The following is a 22,554-nucleotide window of genomic DNA, read 5'->3' as shown; positions in this document are numbered from 1 at the left end:
GGCAGTTTTGCAAGCACTTCAAGAATGCAGAGTCGATTATCGATATACCAAATTTATTTATAACATCTACAAGAATGCTACAATGACGGTAAAATTACATTAAAGTACTGAAGAGGGTAAAAGTAGTAAAGTATTGATTGTGAGTAAAACAAGGCGATACACTGTTGAACCCAAATTGTTCATCACAGTCCTCAGAGTGCATTTAGGCAACTAGATTAGACCCAAAAAGGCATAAACATTGATTGCAAATGCTTAAGTAATTTGTGCTATGCGGACGATATAATTCTTATCGGATAGCCTTGGAGAGATTAAACTAATCTTGTTCCCACTTATAACATCGAAATTGGGAATAATGAGATTGAGAGGGTTGACAGCTATGTATATCTTGGCTATGAGGTTCGTGTATCGAGAGGTAATCAAACAAGCAAACTAAACAGAAGGATCACACTAATGAGGCCAACCCAAAAGGCCAAGAAAGGCTTTCAATCAATGAGTGTTTCCGGTTATGACATAAGACTCCGAAACTTTAACATTAATTGTAGCCACTGCCAAGAGGGTCCAAGTAATGCAAAGATAGATGGAGAAGTCGATCCTGGGTCTAACTCTGAGGTACTACATACGAAATGAAGACCTATGAAGAAGAATAGGCGTAAATGAACTGGTGGTCAACATTCTGGCAAAGCTTAAGTGGAACTTGGCGGGTCATGTCGTGCGAATGAAGAATGAGCAGTGGGCAAAACGGTTACTTGAGTGGACATCGCGAGCAAACAGACGAAGTAGACGTGAAAAGTATGACCAACAATTGGATTCAGACAGCACAGAATAGAATCGAATGGGACAGAATAGGGGAGGTCTATGTCCAACAATGGACGCAGAGGACTGCTTGATGATAATAACACTGGACAACAAATTTTGGTTTATTTGCTGTATCGTGTTTGAAAAGTACGTTTTTTAGGTATTTTTGGGGTGCTGAATACAAATATGACAATGAAATTTAAAACTTAGTTGCAGTTTTTAAGAACACATTTTTATTTTATTTTTAACAAACTAAAAAAAGAAATAGGTATTTTTACACTATTTTTGCACTTTTAGACTTTAGTTATAGCGCTGTCTTTTTGCTACTCTTTTGTAGATTGTTTCTGGAGCATCTCTAACAAGAGTGCAGCAGTAGTCTGCAAGCATGGAAGGATTCCACTTTCCCTGGTACCTTTTTTCCATATATGATATATCCTGATGAAAACGTTCGCCGTGTTCATCACTTACAGCTCCGCAGTTTTCAGGAAAAAAGTCCAAGTGTGAATGTAGGAAGTGCATCTTTAGAGACATATTACAACCCATTTTTTGATACGATAACAGCATATTCTTAACAAGAGTAACGTAATTGTCAGCTTTTTGGTTTCCCAAGAAATTGGTGACCACGAAGCGAAGCCAAGCATTTTTTTCAATATCTGTTAGGGTGTTGTCAAATTGTTCGTCCTTCAAAATGTTTCGAATCTGTGGCCCAACAAAAATACCTTCTTTCACTTTTGATTCACTTAGCCTTGGGAATTTCTGACGCAGGTATTGAAAAGCTGGACCATCTATATTTAGTGCCTTGACAAAATTTTTCATTAGGCCCAATTTAATATGCAGTGGTGGCAACCAAATCTTTTTAGAGTCTACCAATGGCACATGCTGTACATTCTTTTGGCCTGGCTCTAGTGATTGTCGAACGGGCCAGTCTTGTCTCTTGTAATGTAGTGCCTTTGCCCGACTGTCCCATTCACACAAAAAGCAGCAAAACTTGGTGTAGCCTAGTTGCAAACCGAGTAAAAGTGCAACAACCTTTAAGTCGCCACAGATTTGCCATTGGTGCTCATCGTATTTTATGCATGTCAGTAAGTATTTCATGTTGTCGTATGACTCTTTCATGTGAACTGCATATCCAATAGGAATAGAAGGTAGAATATTTCCAATATGCAATAGTACTGCCTTTAAACTCAATGTTGAACTGTCTATAAACAATCTCCATTCCTTTGGCTTGTGGTTTATATTTAAAGCCGCTAGTAAGCCGTTTATGTCATTGCAGAAAACCAAGTTATTCTTCATGTCAAAAAATGGTGCTAGGTTTTTATGGCGTTTGCGAAAAACACATACAGAGACATCGTCTTCTAATAGGTTCCACTGCTGCAATCTTGATCCTAGCAACTCTGCTTTAGTTTTTGGAAGTTCTAGATCCCTCACAAGATCATTTAATTCAGACTGAGTAATTTTATGCGGTTGACGGTGTGATGTGCTCGATGTAAAATCAGGGTCCTTTGATGTTGTAGGCATATCTTCTTGACTAATCTCTGTATCGCTGTTATCTGATTCGCAACCGTATCTTTCTGGGGGTTCTGGAATAGGAAGTTCGTCACTATGGGGTACAGGTCTTATGGCAGATGGTATATTTGGATAGTTAATAACCGACTTTTTTTTCTTGGATATACCTGTGCCTTGCCCAACATGAGGTGTCATGCAAAAATAGCAATCGTTAACATGATTTGTAGGCTCTCTCCAGACCATTGGGACAGCAAAGCGCATAGAACGTTTTTTACGATTTAACCAGTTTCTCAGACTTGAAGCACATGAATTACAGCAGATATGGGGAGCCCACTGTTTGTCTTGATCCCCTATTTTGCAACCGAAGTAAAGGTGATATGCAGTTTTTATCACTGGAGTAATAGACCGCTTCTGAGACGCAAAAGTCACTTCACCACAAACGTAACAGAAGTAATCCGGACTGTTTACACACTATCGAGACATCTTACGTGAATGCTGGCTGGCAACTGAGAAACTATAGCTGAAACAACATAATTTATACCTGACGTAACACTATCATGCCGATTGCATCATGTGTTCTCGCGGAATCTACGACTATACCACGTGCATTTTTTCCAGTTACAGTATTATTATTGTAGCATCACGTATCTCTAAAACGCGAACTAATATTGCAAAAATAAAATTATTTTCGGAATCAGCGCACCAAAAATAGTAAAGTTTTGTTGATTTTATTTTAGATACTTTTTGGCTGTTGTCCAGTGTAATCATAATAACTTAATCTAATCTAAATTACGACAGATTCGTTTAATGATAATACGTCTTTGATTATTGACAATTCCTCTTCATTTTCTTTTGAATCTGATATACTTTGACTGGTATCACTTTTGTACCCACTGTTTGAGTATTTACCCTAGGCCGGGGTAAATACCCGGATAAATACCCATTTTAGAAATACCCGTCGGGTATCTACCCAACGCCCATCACTGCATGCGATACATCATTGGAAAGCTAGAAATATGCTCTTTTCAGTAACATCATAATCAAGTGTAGTTTGTATTTAAAAAAACACAACTTTGTGTTGTATCTCAAAAATCATCAAGTATGTTTAAAACTTTTCAACGGCAGTATATTCTACTTAAAAAAGTGTCTTAAGAACGTATCAACTCTATTTGTCTAATTTGAAAAATAAACGAAATATGAGCAGTTTTTGAAATCACGAAAATTTGACTTTTTGGCTATAACTTAAAAACAAAAAAAGATAGAGGTTTGGTGTTTGTGGGATTGGGTTAGTCTCGAAAAAAGAGACCGGGACATGGCACCCCATGGCACTTTTTTCGTATCTCTTATAGTTTCTGAGATAGCCTATAATGACACCCAAATTTGCCCACCCTGTACATATACCGGGAATTTCATATAACTCGCAATATATAAATTCTGTAACCAGTTAAGAAATTAGTATTCTCTTGCACTGCTCCACATAAAATGCAACATAGCTCAATAGTAGAGGCGTTGGATACTTTTGCAAAGGAAAAGTTCTGCTTGGAAAAGTTGACGTCCTTATAATAACTCTGCGTTTCCGTCTTAAAAGATGCACGCCTAAACACGAATGTTTCTAGTTAGGGTCTAGTGTTAGTTCTAGTTTTACACTAGCACTATCACTATAACTAACACAAAACTTAGAACTAGCATCATTCGGGTTTAGCCGCCTTGAGAGATGTGCGGCTAAATCCGAATGTTTCTAATTGTAGGTCTAATATTTGAGTTGTTTGGTTTCAAATACCCTTAAGTCCAAATTTTTCGATTTTGAGAAAACGGCAAAAAAGTATTTTGGGATGATTTTGGCGTTAATAATTCAAACATAATTTATTTGTTATTAGAAGACTTACTGAAGTTTCAAAAATTCTATAACCACGTCTTTTGAAATAGATATAAAAATCACAAAGTGGATTTAAAAATGGTGTTTGGTTGCGTTTGCTACCAAACTGTGGATAAAGGCTCATTTGAATCTGAACAAAATGGATTAGGCATGAATTGAAAGTGAATCAAATCTCTTTGTAGGTAATAACTGGAAACTTTATTTTTTGAAAGATATGTTATTTAAAAACTGTACTTAAAAAACTCTTAAACTGTAACATCAGGTATATTTTCGGTTGATTCACATAAACTAGGCTCTTCGTCCCCACTGTCTTCTCGAAAATCGCCAGGAATATTATTGTTCTGAAATTTTCCCAACACATCTCTATAATAAGTCAAATTTTCTACCGCTCTCCAGTTCCTTCCATAATGTTTGCTTAACAAGTTATTTACATCTCTCATTTTCAGATCTTTTGGTTTCACTCCGCTAGGAATTTCTTTTGGCTAGATATTCATGGCGGTTTGGTTTTTCCTAAAAACTCCTTTGAACGTTGCGGTGTCTGAACGGTAAGATAACTCACCTCGAATGGTGATGGCGTTTTTTTTTGCCACGTCGTATAATATATCTCTTACATTGGTTAAATTTAAAATGCCACTGAGACACTGGCTTAAGGATTTTTTGACCAGCACCTTTCCAATCACTATCGGGAACATCTTTTCCAAGTTTAAAAACAGTAGCATGTTCTTGAAAAATATTTATGTATTCTTCTGGCATTACAATTTCTTCTTTCTTTCTTATTTCTTTTTCGATAGTAGCAAAAACCCTGTCAGGTGGAATGTAGGAGTGCCCAACCACTGGGAATACCAGCTCGATTGTTCTAGTAGAACTGCTTATACTGCTTAGCCATTTGAACAACATACATATCATAATGGTATTTTTATTTTGGCCGCCGCATCCATCGGCGACCAATCGAAGTGTATCTATTCCCTCTAAGTTACTACTGTTTAAAGTGTAAAAGACGCAGCTTGCGATTTCGTTGGCGCCCTTAGCATGTTCATCTTCAGTCCACGTGAAAATTTTAACATTATCTTTTGTTAACGGAGCATGTGAGTGCCCCACTACAGTAGTGAAGTTGTAAATGTACAGTTGTCTACTATAATAGGTACTTTGATCTGGTATTTTGGGCAATACCAAGTTTTTCTGACAATCAAAAGAAATTGTCAGAAGGCCGTCCCGTTTCTCTTTTAGCTGTTCAAAAAATGCTTTGGCCCTGAGCTTATGTATTCGGTATTTTGTAGTTAGCACTGTTTTAATAGATGCAACCTTTTCATTTTTAATTTTTTCCCGGAGTTCAAGACACTTAGAGCAAACATCGGTGCTAGGAGATCCAAAGCCGATGTTGAAGGAAGTATTAAAAATAAATCGAAAGTAGCTCTCTTTAATATCTAAAGGCTGTCTATTTGATTTGAATTTTTAAGAGATTCGCGCGTTTTTTAATACAAATCATTGAGTATTTTATAGAAAACAACTTTTTCTAACAGATGGCGTATATATCTCATTTTTGCCCAAAAATGGATTTAGGGGATATTGAAACCAGACAACTCATTTGTTCTAGTAACAATGGCAGGTACCGCCATATCATTATGTTGCATATCTTTATTGCACTAAAACTAGAATTAACACTACACCTAGAAACAAAATAGTCTGAAGACGCACGTCTAAACTGCCAATATTCCATTGAATTTTATTTTTATTTAGGTGAATACTCAAACTGTATCTGGTTTAATAAACTAAATTAGTCTATTTTATTCCGCGTTGACCAAGGGTCTAAAACTTAGGGAAAATTATAATTTGAAACGCACGTCACGTGGTAAAACCCGACGGTTCCTGTTCACCTCGTTTCCTGTTATAATGAGGGCCAATCAAAGGCGGACGAGGCACGTGATGGGAATACAAAGTACCTCCACCCTTTTTTCTCCGGCCATTAACGGTTTTAGGTGCGAATGGTACGGGGTACCGGCGTTATTAAAAGTTTTTCGTTCCAGAAAAAGTCGGCATCTTCATCCGGGCGATGGGAAAAAGGAAAAGGAACGGAGGTGAAGTTCTCGGCACCATCAATTTGTATAAATCGCCAGAATCGGGCGGAATTAACATTTCATTTGAATTGGAAAACTACGCGAGGATCGAAGAATTTCGTCAAAACTACTCGGCGAAATTTCGCAAGCCGGAAATGGGAAGCTCATATTAAAAAATTTAATTTTCTCCCGACGATTTTTCCGAGATACGAAAAATTTAGGTGCATTCAAAGTACGGTGAGGCGTTTAATTAGCCCCCGCTGACAAAAGCTCTTTCGATAGTTGTAACAATACAAGACCGCAACTTCGCTCTTTTGTTCACCTTTAATAAGAGGGTTTTTTATGAAACTAGACGTAAAACGATTCTTGTACATTATCATTTCTTAGAGAATGTTGTCTTTTTTTACACCTATTTATCTTCATTTTAAGTTTTAGATATAAAGTAAGAACCCCCAAAGAACAATTCGTTTTCCCATTAAAACTACATACGAATGTTGGTGTTATAGTTCATAATTCTTGAAAAGTTTCTCCTTAAATACACTTTGGGTTATTTCTGCGCTTTTCACATCCTCGGTTAAAGTTTCCAAGTTTTCAGACGACGTTATAATTCAACGTTAATGCTCAATGAACGAGATTATAAATTTTGCAAGATGGATAATTAATGTTTCCATTTTAATTATAATGACCGATAACAACCCACGTAAATATACATTATGTAACTCGCTTATCTTATCGGGAAAATATTTCTGAATTACAACAGCTGTTTGATAATTTTTCGATAAGGAATCTAAATAAATTAAGCAAGTGAAGCAGAATGAAAATAAATCTCCATCAGGAAGTAGAAATAATACTATATTTTTTTATATAAAAATATAATCAATGTACATAATTTATATTTCATTTTAATTTTTAGTATAAGAATATTTACATTTCTGTTTTTGAAAAATATATATTTTTTAAATATTGCGATAAAAAACTGCGCTTAACAACTATGACTAGCTGATTGTACAGCAATGATTGTTTGCAATGAGGTAGATAGACAATAAACAACGGAATATGTACCATATAATTAAAAAAATAATAATAATAAACAAACAATAATTGTGGAAAGGCGTTGGTCGCGTTCACTTCGTCACATAAATAATAATATCACACCTGCGAGTAGCTAAAAGAACGAAATGTACGCATACCGACCTGTTTCATTTTCTATTTTCACTTTTAAAGCTTTGTACTTCGGTGACGACAGGATTCTTGCATACGACTATAAAAAATAATAACAAAACTAAACCCATATTTTAAACACTGAGTTGTTCAAAACGATTTAAAACGTGTAGTTCTATTAATTTGTGCGTTTTTAATTTTATACAGCAAAAAGTTATTTACACGAATTAGTAATAAACGGACTCAAAATGAAAATTATAGTTTGGTTTGTTAAGTACTAACAAATTATTTTTTAAAAATCAACTTAAAACTTTTTTATCAATTTATCTGATTAAAATGTTTCTGAATTTATTAAATAAAAATAAATATTAATTCTAAAGTACATCCTTAACGATTATGCGTAAACATAGAAATAATTTCGTATAGCACCATTAAAACTAAAAAAGAAAACACTCATCGTGTGTGGTCGAATCTTATAGAAGAAAACCCTGTACATACATATAAACTTCTTAAAATCATCAAGGTAACAGATCATTATAGAAACTTCCAATAAACTTTTTAATGCCTGTAGGGAGAGATTCATTTAAAACCTAATAAAAATAACAACGCAAAATAATCCTTAAAACGTACATAATAATAAAAAATTAAATTCTAAACGAAAAATATTTGACAAGATTAGGTAAAATATCAAAAAAAAAAACGAATTAAATTTGAATGCAAAGTAAGTCCCTAACTATTAAAAGCGTAAAACAATTTTCTCTCCCTAAGGAATAAAAGTAACACTAAAGTTTTATAAATACTTAAATAACACTCTTTCAAAATTGTTAACGTTTTAAAATTTGAAAGTTCAATAAAACAATTTTTTTATTACTTATGTAATTTCTTAGATATGTAGGATATCCCAGAATTATAGCAACAAGTTTATTACTTTTAGATTAATATAGGCATTAATTACATATTAATCATACAAAATCATTTAGGTTGTGTATCACACACTCATTATTAATTATCAACAAATATACAAAAGTGATCCTGAAATGAGCCAAAAAGTATGATAAAGCTTTGTTGGTAGGATTATTCAGGTTTTAACATAGATATCAGATTATTAAAGTTCATTTTTAGAAAGTTTTTGTGATTAACAAAATTAGCGCTATTCGATGGCAAATGTTTTTGGGTTCATAAGACTTCTCAATTGAACATGCAAAGCAGTATCATAGAAATCAACTTATATATTTTCCATATCAACAAATTTAAAGAACTTGTTTAGTGGTGTAATTCTGGGACACCTATATTTATTTATATTTTTAACTACAGTGTGTCCCCGGATAGGTGAACGACTCTTATAAAAGGTAAAATTTTTTAGATATTAATTGTCATTTTTTGTGGTTTAGCCCTGCTTGATTAAAGACTAATTTTGAACATATTTTCAATTTTTAAAAAAGAAGTGAACCTTGACAGTGAAAGAAAAACGCTTTTTGTGGCAGGTAAAGTACCTTTTCTGTTTACAGTACGTGAAAGTGTTACTAAGAAGTTTTGTTCAGAATGAAAAACTATGGCCATATGCATATTTTCGCAATGATCGGCCTACTTTGAAAAAATCCATATCAAACAATTTTATTTTTAACAAAGACTCCTATGGAAAAACAAAATTGCTTTCCTGTTAATCTGTCAAACTGTAATTTGGTAAACTTAAACAGTTTTTTAAGTACAATATTAACATTAGAGGAAAAAGTATACGTGATTCAGTGTTATGGAACCGGGGAAAACCCGATAAATATGATTATTGCTTTATTTAGTGAACAATTTCCAAATACTGGAATTAAAAGAAGTATTTGTTGGCGTTTAATCAAAAGATTTCTTACAGCAGGAAGTATTCACTCTAAGAAAAAAAATTATGATGAAACTGATTAACTGTTTTCTTTTGTGGGCGAACACACACTTAATTTTTTGTGAGCATTTTAAGAACGGTTTGTTTCTTTCTCCCGAATAATCTGAATCCCAAAACAAAAAATCCTAATAAAGTACTATTGACGAAAATAATAAACAATGGGTTTTATCAAAATAGGGTGATGATTCCGAAAGTTTGCATGTGATCATAACTTTTCATTCTGAATAGAATTTCTTAGTAACATTTTACCATACTGTAAATAGAGAAGGTACTTTACCTGACACACAAGAAGTTTTCGCTTCAGTGTCAACACACCCTTGTTTTTTAAAATTTGAAAATATGTTCAAAATTAGTCTTTAACCAAGAAGGGCTGAACCCCAAAAGATGACAATTAGTATAGAAAAAATTTTACATTTTATAAGAGTCGTTTCACCTATCTGGGGACACACTGTATACAGTGAATTTTACTTAAAATGCAATATAAAAAAACATATTTCCATAGAAACCCATTTACTTTGTCCTACATAAAATGTAACATGTCTGAATGTTTCTGTTGTGTTAGTTCCAGTTTTAATCGTTATGCAGCGCTAGATCAAGAATCATTCGGGTTTAGCCGTCTTAAGAGATGTAAGGCTCAACCTAATTGATTCTAGTTCTAGGTATTGTGTTAATTGTACATAGTAATAGTGCTAGTGTAAAACTAGAACTAACACTAGACCTACAACTAGAAATATTTTTTTGTTTAGCCGTGCGTCTTCAGACATTCTGAAGACGCACTGCTAAACCCGAAACTTTCTAGTTCTAGGTCTAGTATTAGTTCTAGTTTTAGTTGCTATGCAGTGCTAGACCAAGAACTAGAATCATTCGGGTTTAGCCGTCTTTAGAGACGTGCGGCTAAATCCGAATGTTTCTAGTTCACGGTCTAGTGTTAATTCTAGTATTGCACTAGCATTAACACTAGAACTAACACAAGAACTAGAATCATTCGGGTTTAGCCGTCTTTAGAGACGTACAGCTAAATCCGAATATTTCTAGTTCTCGGTCTAGTTAGTTCTAGTTTTACACTAGCACTATCACTAGAACTAACACAAGACCTAGAACAAGAATCATTCGGGTTTAGCCGTCTTGAGAGACTTGCGGCTAAATCCGAATGTTTCTAGTTCGCGGTTGAGTGTTAGTTCTAGTATTGCACTAGCAATATCACTAGAACTTACACAAGAACTAGAAACATTCGGATTTTGCCGTCTTGAGAGACTTGCGGCTAAATCCGAATGTTTCTAGTTCTCGGTTTAGTGTTAGTTCTAGTATTGCACTAGCATTATCACTAGAACTACCACACGAACTAGAATCATTCGGCTTTAGCCGTCTTTAGAGACGTACAGCTAAATCCGAATGTTTCTAGTTCTCGGTCTAGTTAGTTCTAGTATTGCACAAGCACTATCACTAGAACTAACACAAAACCTAGAATAAGAATCGTTCGGGTTTAGCCGTCTTGAGACTAAATCCAAATGTTTCTAGTTCTCGGTGTAGTGTTAGTTCTAGTATTGGACTAGCATTATTACTAGAACTAACACAAGAACTAGAATCATTCGGGTTTAGCCGTCTTGAGAGACTTGCGGCTAAATCCGAATGTTTCTAGTTCTCGGTCCAGTTAGTTCTAGTTTTACACTAGCATTATCACTAGAACTAACACAAGACTTAGAACAAGAATCATTCGGGTTTAGCCGTCTTGAGAGACTTGCGGCTAAATCCGAATGTTTCTAGTTCTCGGTTTAGTGTTAGTTCTAGTATTGCACTAGCATTATCACTAGAACTAACACAAGAACTAGAATCATTCGGGTTTAGCCGTCTTTAGAGACGTGCGGCTAAATCCGAATGTTTCTAGTTCACGGTCTAGTGTTAGTTCTAGTATTGCACAAGCACTATCACTAGAACTAACACAAGATCTAGAACAAGAATCATTCGGGTTTAGCCGTCTTGAGAGACTTGCGGCTAAATCCGAATGTTTCTAGTTCTCGGTTTAGTGTTAGTTCTAGTATTGCACTAGCATTATCACTAGAACTAACACAAGAACTAGAATCATTCGGGTTTAGCCGTCTTGAAAGACGTGCGGCTAAATCCGAATGTTTCTAGTTCACGCTCTAGTGTTAGTTCTGGTTTTGCATAAGCACTATCACTAGAACTAACACTAGACCTAGTAACATTCCATTTAGCCATGCGTCTCTTAAGACGGTTAAACCTGAATGTTTTTACTTCTAGATCTAATATTAGTTCTAGTGACTGTGGTAGGTAGATATTACTATGTTGCATATTTTTATTACACTAAAACTAGAACCAACACAAGACCTAGAAATGGAATCATTCGGGTTTAGCCGTCTTGACAGAAATATGACTAACACTAGAGCTAGATCTAACACTAGAACTAGAACGAAAAACATTCTGGTTTAGCCGTGCGTCTCTTAAGACGTCCGAAAACTCGGTGTTATCATAAGGACGTCACTTTTTTGGCAAGCAAAACTTTTCCTTTGCAAAACTACCTAATGCCTGAGTACTATTAAGCTATGTTGCATTTTATGTGGGACATTGCAAGTGCATCATAGTTTCATAACTATGGTTATTGCATTCATATATTGCAAGTTATATGAAATTCACTGTATATTAATAATCAACAAACGAGATTATTTTTAAACAAATTCTACTTTGGAATATGAACCGGTTCTTTTAGATAAAAAAGTAACGAAAAAACAATTTTTTTAAATGCAATTTTTAGATAATGTAACGATATAAAAATGCCGAAAATAAGAAAAAATGTAAAACAAAATTTTTCGTATTATTTACCTCCCCATGATTTAATAATAAATAATAAGATAAAAAAATTGTCATTGTTGTGGAGGTGACTGAAATGTCTTACTAAACGCTGGTAAAGGCATATTTTCCCTGGATTCTTCGTTAGGTAAAGATAATATATCCGGTATCCCAATAACACTATCTTCTACCATAAAAGAAGGTTCAGCGGTTCCGGCGATGTTCAAATCCCCTAAAACTTCTTCAACGGATTGTTGTGGTAAAAATGAAACCGGATCAGAATCGGCTCCAAGAAATGTATGAAGTACCTCGTCTTCGGGGGATTTGGGCTCATCAATTTCGAATTTTATAACAATGTCTCGATTCGCAGAGTCTTCTGTATTTTCAACCGGACAATTTCTCGAGTGAGATTTTTTAATGTGACGAACGAGATGGTCTTTTCTACCGAAACGTTGCGGACAAAATTGGCACAAAAAATCCCTCATTCCAGTATGAACTACAAGATGTCTACGGACATCTTTTCGCGTAAAAAATCGTCGGTCGCAATACTCGCAAGTAAATTTTTTTTCGTTCGGACTTTTCACGGTTCGTGATCCTGCGTGTATTTTTAAATGATACAAAATTTCATCTTTCGTTTCGAACTTTTGCGAACAAATTAAACAATTCAAATTTCCTTCTTCAGCTCCGTGCAACGCTAAATGTTTTTTATAATTCAACAAAGATGTGTATTCTTTTTTACAACCGGTTTTATCGCAAACGTAAATTTTTTTACTAGGACTGTGCACTTTGATATGGTTTTTTAAATGATCTTTTCGATGAAACGTTCGTTCACAAACCGTACAACTAAACTGCTTTCGATCGGAATGAATAAGAACGTGCCGTACTAATTTGAATCGCGACGAAAAACTTTTCTTGCAATGTTCGCATTTAAACGGCGACGAACCACCGTGAATCTGTTGATGTTTCGCAAGACTCGCCGGATTTTGAAACGTCTTCTGGCAGTGTTGGCAGGAGAAAGACTTTTTTGGATTCGACGTCACCTTTTTTCGTTTCAAATTTACCTTCGAACTGGAACGCGTCTTCGGTGTTTGTAAACCAGACGGGCCAGGTTCGTCCAAATTTGGGAATGTTTTTGAAGGCTCTGCAACTTTCGATTCGGCACTACTTGTTTCGTAGTACTTTATTTGAGGATAAAAATCCTCCACGTGAGCCTGCTCCAAACCTACAGCAAACGACGTTAAGGAATATTCTGGTAGATTTGTTAAAACTGTCATGGTGACTTTTTCAATCTCCTTTTTTTCTTCGGAACTTTCTTTTTCATCGTTTGATTCTACCTTACACACATTATCCTTATCGCCTGGTGTTCCCATGGCGATAACAATCGGGCCAACATCATCTATAAATATAAAAAGATAAAATTTTAAATTAAAAATAAAATTGTGAGATTATTATTATTTAATAGTAGTAATAGAAATTAATGTGAAAGTTTTGAAAAGAAGTAAATGAAAGAACTAATGATGTACTGGAAAAATTTTATTTTCTTAATTTTAGCATATAATTTTACAATTTCAGTTATTGGAGTATTCATTTGAATTGTTGCACCATTTGTCCAACAATATCAGATTTTCTTTTAAAATTGGTGCTCTTTCCTAGATTAAAACTGGGAATTCAACTCAAAAAGACTTTTTAAAGCGAATTACCTATTCGCAAATAAAATATTTTGCAAACAGAACGATTTCAAGATCATAATTCGTCGAACCAGCTTATTCATAAATAACTATTTTAGCGATTTGTAACTGCTGTAATGTCTATAAAGAAATCAGTTGATACCCTTCTTCTTATACTAATAGAATTAATGACGATCTGAAGTCATTGGATAAATTCTCAAGGAAACACTCTTTAATTGTAAATCCCACCAAGTCCGTCGCTATTATTTTTGCAAGATCACAAGTCCGAACGCAACTTAAAAATGAACTTATTTGGTTATGGGAAATAGGAAAATTGAGTTCTGCGATAATGCTCGCGACTTGGGACTTATATTAGATTCTGATTTGAGATTTGAGCAGCATGTAGGAAAATGCATTAGAGCAGCTTTTGGTAATCTAAAGAGACTGTACGGTAGCAGATCAGTTCTCGATCAAGCTAACCATGGTTTTGTCGTATTTTAACTATGGTAGCGTGGTGTATGGCCCTTGTTTATCTGCGACTGTCGCTGCAAGGATACAAAGAGTCCAAAATGCGTGTGTGAGGTTTGTGTGTGGTTTGCGAAGGCGCGATCATGTATCGTCCAAGCTGGGTGAAATTGAATGGTTGAATATGGTTAATCGTCGAAAATTGGGATACGCTATGTTCTGTCGAAGAATTATCGAATCTAAGAAACCATTTTATTTATATAGTAGGATCGAATTCCGTAGAGATGCTCATACTGTCAATTTGCGAAATAAAAATTTGATTGCACCTCCGATACATAGAACTACTCTGTATGAAAGATCTTTCTCATATCAGATATCAAAAATATGGAACGGTCTCCCGGTTGGTCCCTATTGCAGCTTAGCTACTTTTAGAAGTCGTTATCGTCTAACCATCTATTGCAGAGTCAGGGTGTAGAGCACGTGTAGCGAGCCGAAGTCGCCCTGTGACGCGGCATTATTTTGTTTTGTTACCCATAAAATTTTATTTTGATAAGTGAAGCTCAGGTCAAGTGGAAGAACAGATCATCCATCTCAGGATGGATGACCTGAACTTCGCCTTTTGCCCATTTTTTTTTCTATTATAGGTATTTTCTATTTGTTTTTTTTGTAACTATCTTTATGTTTTAATTGTAATTATATTATCTTTTTTGTATTTGTATTTGTATGGGCAATAAAGTCATTATTATTATTATTATTATCTATTGATTTAGTGTTAATTTACATATAATCATTTGTAATGTATCCTAAAAAGTGTGTCAAAAATTAGTTGCACAATACTTGATGGTAGGAACATTTCCAACAGCACAAGAGAACTTCAATACATCTCAACATCCCGCTTTGTGTATTCTTGCAAACCGAGCGTTTCGTGCAGAAACTGTCATAATACGCAAGATAAGCACGGAAGATGCTTCTTCAAGGCATAAATTTCGGGTAATTCATGTACTCCAAGCCGTCCAAAAAAAAAGAATGATCCATTACTTGGTTGCCCCGATAAAAAACATTCACATAAGAACCGACACAGCAGAGCAGGGACATGTATAGGACAGTAAATTAAGATGATTTATACATGTCCCTGCTCTGTGTCGGTTTTTATGTGAATCACCCTGTATATAAAGCCTACGATGGATTAGGTCACAAACAAAAACAGCAAACAGCAGTGTAGCCGCAATCTAGCAGTGTAGTGCGTCAAATACTACATCATTAAGATGCGTTCTTAGATAGATGAAAACTTATAACAGAAACTCAACAGAATGTTAAGTGTAAAGAAATTCAGATCAACGCTATCTGGGAAAGTGAATAATGTTGGGTTCGGTTAGAACATCAGTGTTGCCAACTCTACTAACTTTACGGTAGATCTACCAACTTTTAGTGTCTTTCTCAAATTTACTACCTTGTAAGAAATATCTACCAACTTTTTAAGATTTAAAAGAAAAAGAATAGACAAATTTTAATACCTTGTTTTTTTCACCAGTTGCTGTGTTTTTCCCTTTTATGATAAGCGAATCTAGTAGATAATAAAGAAAGTTACAGATTTCTGCCGTCTCTACCGACTTAACCTAACAAAAGCTGTCATTTTGTCATTTACTATTAAGAAACAAAACTCTTCCTTTTACAAATGAGAAAAATATTAGAGTTGAAGACTTCTGGCATGATATTTCCCTAATGAAAAAAGGCGATACACAACTGTATCCTTTATTAAGCCAATTTGTGAGGAAATGACTTGCACTTCCACACAGCAGTGCGAATGTGGAAAGACTGTTTACTGCAGTTTACTGTCGTTAATTTATTAAAAACTTGCAATAGAAACAAATTGTCCACTGATACATTGCAAGGACTGCTACATACAAAACGATCTATCAACTTACAAGAACAACCTACTGAAGACCACTATAAATTATTCAATCAAAGCATGTATTCTTTTAAAGAATTTATTATGCAACTTATATTGCTCTGCTCTAGTAACATCTAAAAGTAGTGAAACCACTACTTTCCATAATGTGATTAATTGGAAACTACCAACTTTTAGAATCGTATCTACCTTCTAGACATATTTTGAGTTGGCAACGCTGTAGAACATAGACTTACTACACTAGACCGCGCCTCCCTAGTAGCTGCTATAAGAGCGTGTGTTGCCAAGACAGGTAGGCAACCCGTAGTCCAAGGAGGGGCAGAAAAGCGAATGTAGCATTCAAGGCAATTCAAAATAGAATTGCAAACGCACGCAATTTGCAGAAGTGGATGCTTCAATTTCCGTTTTTAATAAAAGCTTCTTGTAGGCACCTTCAAATTCTTTCGCTGTGGGATTGTTATTGAATCCACCTCTTGATCTGATAGCCGAAAAAACATCTCGATGTGATCTTGGCTTACTTTATACGTTAGGAAGTAGTCCATGAGGTTTTGTTTGACCAAATCTTCGAATAAGTTTTGTAGGCTTAGGATAGATATGATCAAGCTTAGGAATCCAGTTTTTCTACAAGTGGTTAGGATTCTTCGTTATCAGTCTTAAGTGTAGCTAAGTAGAGTATAGAATTAAAAAAAAAAATCTGTGAAGGAAGCTTCATTATTGAAAGACAATGGCTTTCCCCAAGTAGCATTCGAAAAGATATTTCTGGAATTGAGCGCATCAAACGCATAATTAATGTTTCTGCAAAAACACTTGTGCTCAAAACTTGTACAGCCAGTCTGACTTTCATAATTTCCCGTCGGAAATGTATGTGCCTTTTTGTCAATTTGTTAGCAGCACGTAGGCCTTCAGTCTGTTGCAAAGTAACAAGCTTATTAAAGAAATCCCATTTCATTTTCTGCCCTTCTTCGTCTAAAAGTATACACCAATCGGAAAGAGTATTTCTGACAAGTTTCACCATGTGACAAGGGTCTAGTATTATGTGGACACGTTCATTGTTCACAGGATGTCGAAACCAGGGTTGTGCATCAGGATATCTTAAATTTGCTCCCAATTTTGATGCAACAGCAAAATTTGTTGCAGTTCCGTCAAATGTCATAGAGTTTTCTGCCCCTCCATGCTGTTTGGGTTGCATATCATCTTGACCCCACCTTGCACTCGCCACGCGTAGTCTAGAGGAGTAAGTCTATATGGGTTAGAAATCTGAAGTGTTGATAAATACAAGAACACGAAATCCTAGTATAGTTTCTTATCTGGAAAAAGTTCTGGGTTAACATCTTGACCATCGTATTGGCTTACTTAAGAAGATTGCGATTTTAGCCGTTTGTTGCCTGACGGTACTCAAAAGTACCATATTATTTAAACAAATTCAGATTAATTTAGAAGAGGGTGAATTTCTACTTGTTCAAACTTCGACCTTTTATTCCAAAACTAAATGAAATCTTTGAGACGTTAGATTTCGATACGATGGAATTATCCGTAGATGAGTTAATGATAGCATTCAAAGGTTGATCAATAAAACCCCATCAAACCCATCGAAAGAGGTTCTAAGATATGGGCACTTGCTGACCAGAAAAGTTATATTTTGCGATTCGAAGTGTATTAAGGGAAAAATGAAGCTACGAACGAAGAATGGAAGGACTATGGGTTATAATTTTATTTCTTCTGTACCTTTTGTAGAGCAAACAAGAAATTTATTCCAAAAAATTTTGTATCTGATAAGCAAATAACCCGAGGTGAGTATGATTACAAATTCAGTTCACAGAATATACAGTTTTCAAGTGGAAAGACAACAGAGTGGTTCACTTTATCTCAAATCTTCACGGTAATACCAAATATCACGTTTCAAAAAAACAAAAAGATGGTTCTTCAGTGGAAGTCCCTAGCGTTGTAAAGGATTACAACAAATTTATAAGCGGAGTTGAGCATGCCGATAGACTTTTACCATCCTCCTGATAAACTATCTAGACTATCTAGAGGATAGTTGCCATGGTTACGGCGATTTTAAGCGCTCTCATTGGCTAAGAACTGGATTTATCTATCGGATAAATTTATCAGGAGGTGGTAAAAGTGGGCCTTAGACAGTGTTACGCAGTGGCATGACGATCTAAGAAATGGTGGCATCAAATTTTTCATTGTCAACCTTTTGCTGGAATTTTGGCGAAATGTTGCACTTGGGCTAATGACGTATAAAACGAAAAGTGATAAGAATTCGAAGAAAAGGACATGTAATGAGTCCACGGTAACGAACAAACAAGGAAAACCAAATATTCTATACCACGTGATATTCGTCTTTCAAATATAGGATCACACTGGGTGAAATACGTCAAGGAAAGAGGAAGATGCGAGCTATGTAGTTTTGAACATATTCAGTGTAGACCTCATTCAAAATGTGGCATGTGTAATGTTTTCTTATGTTGTAACGCACAAAAAACTGTATGGCAAAATATTATTCTGTTATTTGTTTCTATTTGCCTGAGATCAATTTTTTTTTAAACACTGATAGGAAAAATTTAAAAAAAATTACCAAGTTTAACAGTAATATTATGAAGTCAAAATGCCATGCAAAATATATTTTGTTGTTTCTACGTCTAGTTTTAGTTAGCCAGCTAACCAACAAAAGATGGCGCTAATGCGAAATCAGAAATTTTAATTTCTCAACAACTGCAGCAAAGCAAAACTTTCTTACATCTTCCAATAGAATTTATTTCTTCAATACCTTTTATTTCCTCATTATCCACATTTCGTAGATATTTATTTATAATATCTATGAATAAAAATACATTGTAAAAAAATATAAAGATATAACAGCAAATAAGACATTTACAATCATATAACTTACCTTCATTTCGCTTTTAATTACTTGTACACGTCTGTGTCTTCTTTATACAGGGTCATCCACGACGACCGTCCATTAGAACTTTACAGGGTTCTGGCCAAAACAAAAATTTGAAAATTCAAATTTAAGTATTATTAATTACGTTCTCTTCGACTAAAATATTTTCAGATTTCTAGCACTTCCGGTTATACCGGAAGTCGCCACCTACTTTATTTTTTTAAATAGAACATCCTATATATTTCTACATATTTGGGTTTGTCTGTTTTCAAGGTTTATGAATAACTTTACTTTTTGCAATTTGATTCCGCCGTTCTCGAGTTATTCGAATTTTTCTAGAAAAATCTGCTCCAGCAGACATTTGTTAAAAAAATCAGAGAATACTTGATTTTTGGGATATCAATTTGGGATTCAGAACATGCGTAAGCAACATGATGGAGTATGTTTTGGTGCCGAGTACGGCTGTCTAGAACGTTTGGTCACTTTACTACGGCACGTTAACTTTTAGAAATTTGGAAGTACTATAACTTCATTTTTTTAAATGGCACCTCCCATATTTTATTATCTTTTATATCCCATATGTCCTATACCTAACATTTATAGTTTGGGAGATAATTAGGGTTTTTTGAAAAATATCATACATATCATATCGACATTTAACCTAGTGTGCCATGAATACTTAGTGTGACCTAGTGAGCCATATGAAGTGGCCTTTTAAAAATTTGCAGACTTGTGATGTTTGATTCCAGCTTTTTGCTAAAATACTTTCAGGTTCCGGGTACTTGTAGTTACACCGGAAGAGTTGACAATTTTCATATTTCAAATGGAACAGCCTGTATTTCATTACATTTTTGAAATTTTTGTTCAATTTTAGGCCACTTGTATGTTGCAGCCGACACGTACGCGCAATTATTTGGTTGCACTCTCCATAAATTATTATCAGATTCAAATAATCCTCATTACTAAATTCCAAACGTTGCATTTCTTGAGAACAGATCACTACAAAAAGTAGCCTAGTCATCACAGCAACAGAAATAAACCATAGCTTTAGCAAATGTCAAACTGTTTACTCTTTCCTTACTGATCCTCTGATAATACATAACCACAACAACATTCCTAACATAAAATTTTTTTTCCGGCGGTGTCACTAGATGAGTTATAGATAATAAAAAGTAACGTTGTAGGCGACATTTTTGATTGAAAAATTTAATAAAACTCAGGGTGTTCCATTTGAAATATGAAAATAGTCACCTCTTCAGGTGTAACCACAAGTACCCGGAACCTGAAAATACTTTAGTTAAAAAGCTGGCATCAAACATCACACAAATTTTCAAACCTCCACTTCATTCGGTTATTCCAAGATCGCACTAGGTATTCATGGCACACTAGGTTAAATAGCGATATGAAGTGTGCTTTTTTCAAAAAACTCTAATTATCTCCCAAACTGTAAATGTTAGGTATAGGACATATGGGATATAAAAGATGTAAAATGAGACACCGAACACGACTAAGTAATAAAATATGGGGGGTGCCATTTAAAAAAATGAAGTTATGGTACTTCCATGTTTCGAAAAGGTAACATGCCATAGTAAAGTGACCAGATGTTCTAGACAGCCGTACGCGGCACCAAAACTTACTAAATCATGTTGCTTAAGCATATTCTGAATCCTAAATTGATATCCCAAAAATCGAGTGTTCTCTGATTTTTTTAACAAATGTCTGCTGGAACAGATTTTTCTAGAAAAATTCGAATAACTCGAGAACGGCCGAATCAAATTGCAAAAAGTAAAGTTATTCATAATCCTTGACAACAGATAAATCCAAATATGTAAAAATATATAGGGTGTTCCATTTAAAAAAATAATGTTGGTGGCGACTTCCGGTATAACCGGAAGTGTTAGATATCTGAAAATATTTTAGTCGAAGAGAACGCAATTGATAATACTTAAACCTGAATTTTCAAATTTTTATTTTGGCCAGAACCCTGTAAAGTTCTAATGGACGGTCGTCGTGGTTGACCCTGTATTAGCATACAAACTTATAAAAACATAAAAATCAAGGGAAAATAACCAAATTGCCTTGTATATGCAACAAAAACATAGGGAATTACATTAACTGTAAGATGTGCAACTCTTAAAGCAGCACAAAACTCAAATAATAATCAGCATAAAAAGGATTATGAACTATTTAATGCAAAATTTGTGTTCCAAATGTATTTGAATACCTGGTAAGGAACTTACATGAAGAAAATCATTTTATCTTGTTAGATAATATTTATCTGATGAATAACAATCTGTATCTTTATTGGAATGTGAAGAAATCCGTTGTTGATTGACGATAAAATTAATTTAATTATCTTAGAAAAAAGTTAATTACATTAATACAATCATTATAAACATTAATGGAAGGTTTAGCAAGATATAATCAGTAATAAATAACCTTTGGATTTTGATATTATCCTTTTCCCCTTGGTTACCACACAAACACAACATAAAATTCACATGTTATCAACTTAGTTTTAACAGGTTATAAACTTAAATTTTCCATATATACAAGGAAATAAGTAAAAACGTAATTTGAATAGATATATTATAATATGATTGAGTGTGATTCAAGTAGTTAGTTAGAAAAAAAAAAGAAAGTTAGCTAAAGTATTTAATTGATGCCCTAATGAACTCCCAGTATATTGATAAATATATCACATTGACCTTGAATGAATTGTCATGTAAAGCGAAAAAATACCTTATCTGTTAAGTAATTTTGAGTGTACTTAATAAGATTTTTTAAACGAAATTTATTGTTATAAAAACGAATTGACAGCATTGTTTTAATTAAATTTAATGTAATGTTAGTCACCTGTATGAAGGTGTTCAAAACAAAAGCTTTGAAACAAAACACAACACAACACACTAGAAGAAAAAAACGAAACTGCAATGAAACATACCTTCAAGAGACTTGACACAGCAGTTTTATAAAGAAACAGTGTTGAGATGATATTGAGAGGAATGTTATCTATTTGTGCTTGGTATTTAGGTCGCAAAAACGGATCTACTTTCTATATTAAAATGTCACACCATTTTTTTTTAATTTCTTTCTTTTCAATACACAATTCTTAAAGATACTTACAATAAAATGTGTATGATGAACGTCGGGGCCACTAAACACTCTGTACGCAGATGTGGTGGTTGTTATTACTGGGTGTTGGTGGTGGTAGAGATTGGTGGTTTAATTAGCGTCCTAGTTCTTTACATTTGTATCCACTATCTTGGCGAATCCATTCCGTCGAATATTAATCGCGCGTTTCAGGAATCGGTTCGCGGATATATTCGGACGTTGATATCACCGACAACCGATTTGTGTATATTTATTTTTAGCAAAACGATCTAAGTGTCAGTGGGACTGCGCTGGCCGCGTTCCCACCTGAAAACTGACGAATTCTCGTTACATCGTAACTGTACGAATACAATAAAATTATGTAAACAGAAACGTCACCGTAGCGGCCATGTTGAATATTTATCAAGGTGAATGTAATCAGATA

General features: G+C 34.5%; 1 protein-coding gene across 1 annotated transcript; it reads right to left on the bottom strand.

The window, feature by feature from the left end:
• Window positions 1-7,070: 7,070 nt before the first annotated feature.
• On the bottom strand, window positions 7,071-22,534 carry LOC111423663 (zinc finger protein PLAG1-like). Its single transcript, XM_023056932.2, has 2 exons — window positions 22,143-22,534; window positions 7,071-13,481 (listed from the first exon to the last, which is right to left on the bottom strand). Exon 2 carries the CDS (start codon window positions 13,453-13,455, stop codon window positions 12,160-12,162), a length of 1,296 nt encoding a protein of 431 aa, XP_022912700.1. The 5' UTR covers window positions 13,456-13,481; window positions 22,143-22,534; the 3' UTR covers window positions 7,071-12,159.
• Window positions 22,535-22,554: the final 20 nt, after the last annotated feature.

This window comes from Onthophagus taurus, chromosome 7 (assembly GCF_036711975.1).
Source record: "Onthophagus taurus isolate NC chromosome 7, IU_Otau_3.0, whole genome shotgun sequence".
Lineage (NCBI taxonomy): Eukaryota > Metazoa > Arthropoda > Insecta > Coleoptera > Scarabaeidae > Onthophagus > Onthophagus taurus.
The sequence above is the reverse complement of the archived record's forward strand: the minus strand, read 5'-3'. Positions and strand labels throughout refer to the sequence as shown.

What these genes read in the sequence shown, in the direction of transcription:
- LOC111423663 (XM_023056932.2), bottom strand. Translation starts at nt 13,455, where the DNA reads ATGGGAACACCAGGCGATAAGGATAATGTGTGTAAGGTAGAATCAAAC.